Source organism: Chaetodon auriga, chromosome 15 (genome assembly GCF_051107435.1).
Source record: "Chaetodon auriga isolate fChaAug3 chromosome 15, fChaAug3.hap1, whole genome shotgun sequence".
In the NCBI taxonomy this organism is placed as follows: Eukaryota; Metazoa; Chordata; class Actinopteri; order Chaetodontiformes; family Chaetodontidae; genus Chaetodon; species Chaetodon auriga.
This window is the reverse complement of record NC_135088.1, coordinates 3440995-3448207: the sequence shown is the minus strand read 5'-3', so window position 1 is coordinate 3448207 and position 7213 is coordinate 3440995. Positions and strand designations below refer to the sequence as shown.

Genomic DNA, 7213 nt, shown 5'->3' with positions numbered 1-7213 from the left:
CTAAGCTAGCTCGTGCCACGTGACAAGAAGCGTTTGAAGACAAAGGAATGAGAGCGGTCTGGTTGTGCTTGTGGTTTGACACCTGGAAGACGCTCACCTGCTCGTTTTTAATGTTATCAAGTTCACCTTTCCTGCATTGACACGCCGACACGTCTGATGTGAAGGAGGTCCACAGTGAGCCTCGAGAGACCATCAACCTTTTTGGAGAATTTCAAATGGTCAGTTCACAGGAAGTAAAAGACGTTTGTGAATGGTGCGAAGCAAAGTCGCCGTGACCCGTTAAATCACAGCCATTCCTTCCTTTTCAAAGCGGCGCCACTTTGTGCCACGAGAGAGCAGGCAGGAAATCCACCTGAAAAGCTCCTCTCAAAAGGAGAGCGATCAGGAGTAACTCCACAGGAGGAGAGGGAGCGTTCTCCAAATGGAAGTGAGGCTCGGCTGAAAGGCCGACGTAGACGAACAGGAAGCAGTCCGTCCTCAGCTCTCAGATCACATCCAGTTTGTAGAATCAAGGCTTATTCGATGCAAATAAGACCTATAAACTCTAACTTTAATAACAAATGTAGTATTTAAGGCTGAGATTTCACATTGTGCAATGTGTGTGTTTCCCTGGCTGAGAGATTTATTTTTAAGGATATAAACTGAATATCACCAACGTTACTCAAGTTTTTTGTTATTGTCAACAAATCCATTGGAAACTGTCCTGCAGCTCGCTGTGACTTCCCTTCTCTCTCTGCGCCGCTCAGCCTCACGTCTATGTCTTTGTTCCTACTGAAGATGTAGATTTTTAGAGATATATATCACAAAAAAGTCTTAAAAAAAGTCAAAATAAACCCCAGAAACAGCTGAGCACTGTGGATTTTAGCAAATGTTGCTCAATAAAATCGTGCATTTGTGCATCTGTTGGGGACTATTTTCAGCTGTGGATGAATACATATTTTGGAGTTCCGGTATTTCTGGCAGCAGGTGACTCAAAATAATCCACAGCAGCAGTGTTAATCATAAAGGAGGAACATGTCAGTCAGTGCGGCTCATTCCTGATGGTTTTTGGACATTAATGGAGCTCTATGACAAAGAGGAAGCAGATACATGTCAATACGTGTTCGTGGGATCAATTCACTTCTGTTTCTGGATTTGTTGACAATAATAAAAACATATTTTCATTTTAAATAATCCAAATAGAGTGTTTAATACACAGATAAAGAAAATGTTTGGAAATCAAAAACATTAAGAGTCTAATTTTATTTTGATAAACCGCCGCTGTCTGATCAGTTCGTCACGTTCGTCAATAACTGACAAATACTGAAAGTATGTACATGCATCAAATACCTGCCAGTCGATGTCCAGGACCACTCTCACGAAAAACACGATATATAAAAACACTGTTTGCAGCCTGTGAACAACGTTGGCTGAAGTTGGAATAAATTAGCAGGAGAATCTTTCTGCCCCTTTAGTCTGAACTTCACTTCTCCTCTCAGCAGACAGATTTCTGCTCTTCGGTGTTGTTCTCTGGTGCACGTAAAACACAGATAACTCCATCTGCTATTTTCTTTTTCAGAAATAATATCAAAAAATACAAACATCTAAAGGAAATCTGAGTTATGGTAACGTCTTTCTGGTCTCTCTGATCAGCAGGAACCAGGTAAGAAAGTCAGAAGTGTGTCTTAGAATAATCTCCCGTCTGTTCTCTCCTGGTCGATCTTATCCCACGTCGTCGTAGTCCTCTTCACCCTGGGCTTCGTCTTCACCTCCGATGTCGTCGTAGTCCTCCGTGGAGATGTTGTCTGCTGGATCTGGATCCTGGTACGGCGGTGGAGGAGGGAGAATCTTCTCTTCCTCCACTTTCACGTAATCGGGGATGCTCTGCTCGTAGTCATTTGTGCTCTGCTCGTAGTCAGGTGTGCTCTGCTCGTAGTCAGGTGTGCTCTGCTCGTAGACAGGTGTGCTCTGCACGTAGTTGGTTTCCCCAGCCAGGTTCTCGTAGCTTTGAGCCTCTGAAATAACACATTTCATATTCACTTCAACTCCTCGATTGTGAAGGCAGTTTGATTGTGTCACTGTATGAGTGGGTTTAATATGACAGGTTGACTACGAGACGCCATTGGCTGAATTCATTCTAAGCATACATAGATTTTAAAAACATACAAATACGTTGAACGTGGCTGCCTGTCTGTTTTCACCAGGTATATGTCGACCACGGATTACCTGGTCAGTCTTTGACAGGGGGACACGTTAGGATCCACTGAAGTTACGCACAATACGAAATTAAGAATTTTTGCTATCTTTGCCGCCGTCTTCATAACTTGAAAGTTTTCTCTTAAAGGAATATGCTTTATGGTGGAGAATTAAATGAGAAGATTGATATCACTCACTTCAGTACATGAGGCTACAGCAACAGTTTGCTTAGCTTAGCTTAGCAAAGCAAAGAAAAAAGACTTAAAACAGGTGGAAACAGCTAGCCTGGCTATCGCTCACTACTTAACATGTTATATTTTGTTTGTTTAAACTGTACAGTTTTACAGGAAGTTACGTGGCGGACGTCTCTTGGCCGGGCACGGTAACTTCTCCGGTGGTTGTCTGGTAAAAGCTCAGGACCAGGAAGTAGTCAGCTGCTAGCATGGCTGAACTTTACTTTTGCTGTCTTTTTTCAAAACTGTGGTGACAAACACAATATTATTCTTATCTCAGCTCTAACAATGACGAGTTTAGAGTGAAGTTGGACCTTTTTTATGTTTTTTAAGCTCATGTCAAAGGTTGCTATAAAAGACTAAAGGTTAAGCTATATTTCCATTAGCATCAGTTTTATACTACAGCCAGTTCAAATCCAAACAGCTTGTTCTTTGCTGGGGATTTAGCCCATGAGTGAAAAACATCTACTGTGTAGCTTATAGGCAAAAAATGACTCGTGTTTCTATAGACAGACGATAGTTAAAGCTTAGAAAACTAAAGGGAAAACAGGCTAAAAACAGGCTACACATCCTCCACAGTTTGTGGTTCTGTTGCAGTTTACAAAGAAACATCACTTTGCCAAACAAAATCATGTCTTTTGGTCTGATTTGTAAAGAAAGTGCCACTTTCCCTGTTTGGCCGGTGAGCATCGCTCGTCTGATTTCATGATGCTCGGATGAACGTCGGTTCAGAAACCCCGGCTTGGATCAGAACATGTGGTCGTCTCTTGGATCTGAGTTCAATTTGTGGGATTTTGCAGCAACAAAAAGAAGTTGCGGAGTGATTTTTAACCGCCTTTTATGTTGTCTAATTTTACCGTCATCAGTGGTCGCATGTTTGTTTGGCTTGCTGAGACATTTTCATTTGATACCACAAATATCGGCCCCATTTTTTTACCCTTTAGATTCTGGGTTGTTGTCAAATGGCAGATACGATGAGGTTTCATGTGATAATGTGGTGAAAGCAAGTGGAGGGCGTGTGGTTAAGAAGAGGAAGGGGTTTTTCAGGGGAATCACGGTCATATGATCCATTCTGAGAATTCATAGACTCTTGCCTGCCGTGAGAAACTGTGTCCGAGGAGGTAAAGGTGGAGTGATGGCCTTGAAGGTTCTCTCCTGGTAGTTGTTGCTCCTGAAAAAACAAACGATGAGAGAAAAATTGTCACCCGAAGGAACAGTTTCACATTTTGGGAAATCCAATTATGAGCTTTCTTGTAGAGTTGGATGAGAAAATTGATACCACTGACTGATCAGCAGCCGGCAGCTAATTAGCATAGCTTAGCATTAAGAGTGAGAACAGGGGGAAACCAGTGGTAAAAACTTTTTTTACGGTGGGAAAACTTCCTTCTCCCGCCAAGACATAGTCAGACACGCAATGTATAACCATAACGTGATGTTTTACACTTCAGCTTTGAGTTGATTAAACAAACAAGATGATGTTTAACACGTTAATTCACTTAAGGTCATTTTTTCTGCACCTTTGTTAAGCTAGCTGCTTCCCTTTGTTCCTGCAGTCTTTATGCTAAGCTAAGCTAACCGCTTCATATTTAACAGGCAAATATGAGTTTGGAATCAGTCGTCTCATCGATAACTTTGAAGAAAGTGAATAAGTTTATCAACTCAAACGTGGAAAGATTCATTTTTACAGCACGCTGAGCTCTAACTTTCAGCAGGAATGAGAAAATCAACGTGTTTCGTATCAAAGGTGAGAAACATCCAGCGCAGTGAAAATTCATATATTACTTGGCACTGGAGTTAGATCCTCTGTGAAGCTGAGAGATTCTGCTTTTGCCTGTTGAGAATACAGAAGAACATGCAGTTAGATTTAACATTTTTTTTAATAAAAATAAAATAAAGCTCTTCATAGAGCTAAAATCTAAGAAAAACAACAACAACAACAACATTTCAGACCCTATAATAAGGTTTTTAATTTCCTTTCAGCTTAAATTCGGACACAATCCTGAGAAAATCTAACAATAAACTGTCACATTTGCACGTTGGCTGTTCCATTAAACACTGTTTCTGTCTAAATTCATGCACATGCAGTATTCATGTCTTCACATGTGCGGTCTCCTTTAGTCTCACGTGTGCTCTTATGATGATGATGAGCTGTGTTATATTTCGTTCCCTTTATTTGCTCTGTGTTTATCCATACTGTAAACCATCAGTGAGCCCCTCTCTTTGCTGCTGAGGCCCAGTTTCCCCACAGGGATCATTAAATTTTCATCTAAGCTAATCAAATCCAGAGGGTAACCCTAATAATAGCAATTCATACAATTATAATAGTTTTTCCTCTGCTTTGCAATGAGTCCCTCAGATTAATGCTTTCACATGACAGTCTGATATGGTTTGATTTCCCCTTATTGCTGCTCTTTATTCGCCTTGTAGTAACACAGTGCAGTATATCGGTTTTTCTGTTAACCAAAAACAGGTAGTCGCTGATCGAAAATGAAACTCATGTCTGCTGCTCACTTCTTTGTACTGTAGATTTGACTTTTTCCATGAAATTCCTTGTGAACGTGGAGGTCAAATGAGCACATTACAAAGAAAAGTGGGTGACCGCTGCTCGACTGGCCATCGGCAGAAAGTAACTGAGTACATTTACTCATAATTCACGGTACTTTATACTTCAGAGTCTAAGATCTCACAATCACCAGTTTATAAAATATAATGCACTGTTATACATCAAATTAGCTCAATTTTAACCAATTCTAACAGTAAAATACTCCCTACACATTTTAATGTCGCTAATCGTGTTAGCATATTTTTACATGACATTTTCTGTGCAGGATCTTGACTCACGCTGGAATATTTTGACCTGGCTTCATGTTTCACTCTCTGATATCACCTCCCACAGACATGACACCGAGGATTGTGATGCATGCCGCTGGTTTGTGCATCTTATTAACAGTGTATTAAACTAGTAACAAATAAACATTAAAGCTGTTGTTCCTATTTATAAACGGTATTATTCTACAGTACTATACTTTTGTAATTCTGACAAGTCATTTCCTGCAGTTTCCCAGGAATTTTTCAGGATTCAAGACTTTTTTCGGTCAGTAATTTCAAGTTAGCTTTAAACTTAAACCTTTTCTTTATAAACCTCTCTTTCTATTTTTTACAGCATATTCTGTTTTGTTGTTTAATATTGCGCATTGTGTCGTTATTTATGGCACATTAATTTTGTTTCACAGCCTCCTGTGTGCTCAAGAGGGGTAAGAATAGCTGAATCCACGACCTTTTGATTAGTTCTGAATGAATTCAGATAACATATCTGATCTGAGTCTAATGTCTTTGCTGACTGTGTCAAACACGTTGAAGAACTTTTTGTCTTGATGGAGTTTTGGAGGGTTTTCTGTGATGATGATACCACCTAAAAGACATTTTTTAAACATCATATGTGACATTTTATGTACTTCATTTCCCTATATTATGCTCCAAATGCTGCTTCAAACTGTATTATCACTCTCTTAATGCTGGCTGTTGAGGCTCTGTATGTGTTAAACATCCATTTCATAATGTTTTGTCACTCGTCTTAAGATCATTAGTTTGTATGAGTGACAATTCTATTACACTGAAAGGAAAAGAAGAAGTGTGCGACCGAACAGGAAAAAGAAGCAAACATTTTTATTTTGGCATGCAAATTATGCCACTTTCAGTAACTCCTGATAGATGTGCTGAGCCGAGATTCAACCTACCTCCTCTGGAAATGCACATGTTGATGAGCAGGAAGATGAGGCTGATCACCAGGCACACAAAGAGCATCCCAGCTATCACCCACAGCCACATGTATTTACGCAGAAGATCCATGGGTATTCTGCTCGACACCACGGGGGATTAAAGAGAGAAAAATAATCACATCAAAGCTGCCAGAAACTTCACAACAACAAAGCATGTGAGCTGCTGCTTTTCAGTATACAGCACTGTGGATCGGAAAGAAGACCATTCACCACTTCCCCTTTTGTGTGTTGACTAAGCCTCCGGGTTATTTTGGTAGTAACTTTAGCGTTCTGAGAGTCAAACCAGCTTCTTAACAATCTATAGGGAATATTTCTTGTGAGGAAGTCGACCTCCTGCACAGGCAACAATCACAAAAATGTGGCAGCTGAGGCATCTGTGCCTGCACTCGACATCAACTTGAAAGTGGAAGGCAGCTTTCAGATGAACTGTTTATGTCAGCTAGAAAGACGCTCCTATGTTTCCTTATCTCTGTGAACATGATGATGTAAATGCTATTTTCTATTTATCTCTGTGCCACATATCCTCTCTATGCAACAGCTTCCTGTCATCTTAAAATACCATAAAGAAAAGTCTGACAAATACTGCTGATTCAGAATTAAGTCTGGCTGGATGTTGTGATACTGTTTTGGATGCACATGAAGTTATTAAGTCAGGCTCAGTCTTTACTTTTTATTCTGAATCTTTAGCGTTCGTTTCTAAATGCATTCATGCGTCAAGTTTGGCCTTATTTTACCAAACATCGACTTCTTCTTTCTAAATACTCAGAAAGCACCTTACCTTTTCAGAAAAGAGCAGATTGCTTCACAGCTGGGTTAAAGTGAGATGACGGTCTCAGTAGATGGATGGTAATAGCGGATGGTGATTTATGACAGCAGTCATCCTATATTGTATTTGCATGACAGTTTTGAATTTTCTTAGTCTCACCCTCCAAATTTCTTTGGTTAACTCTTTCCTCCCCACCCTCTGCCATGGTCCAGTGACTATAGCATTAGTGTGTGTGTGTGTGTGTGTGTGTGTGTGTGTGT

At 40.2% G+C, this 7213-nt stretch overlaps 1 protein-coding gene across 2 annotated transcripts; it reads right to left on the bottom strand.

Moving 5' to 3' along the window:
* Positions 1–1255: 1255 nt before the first annotated feature.
* On the bottom strand, positions 1256–7023 carry scimp (SLP adaptor and CSK interacting membrane protein). 2 transcript variants are annotated; one of them, XM_076751156.1, is made up of 5 exons: positions 6966–7023; positions 6146–6264; positions 4191–4239; positions 3503–3579; positions 1256–1994 (listed from the first exon to the last, which is right to left on the bottom strand). In XM_076751156.1, exons 2-5 carry the CDS (start codon positions 6255–6257, stop codon positions 1702–1704), a joined length of 531 nt encoding a protein of 176 aa, XP_076607271.1. In that variant the 5' UTR covers positions 6258–6264; positions 6966–7023; the 3' UTR covers positions 1256–1701. The 2 variants fall into 2 exon arrangements, with proteins under 2 accessions (XP_076607271.1, XP_076607270.1); XM_076751155.1 differs by lacking the exon at positions 6966–7023 and having other exon boundaries at positions 6146–6398.
* Positions 7024–7213: the final 190 nt, after the last annotated feature.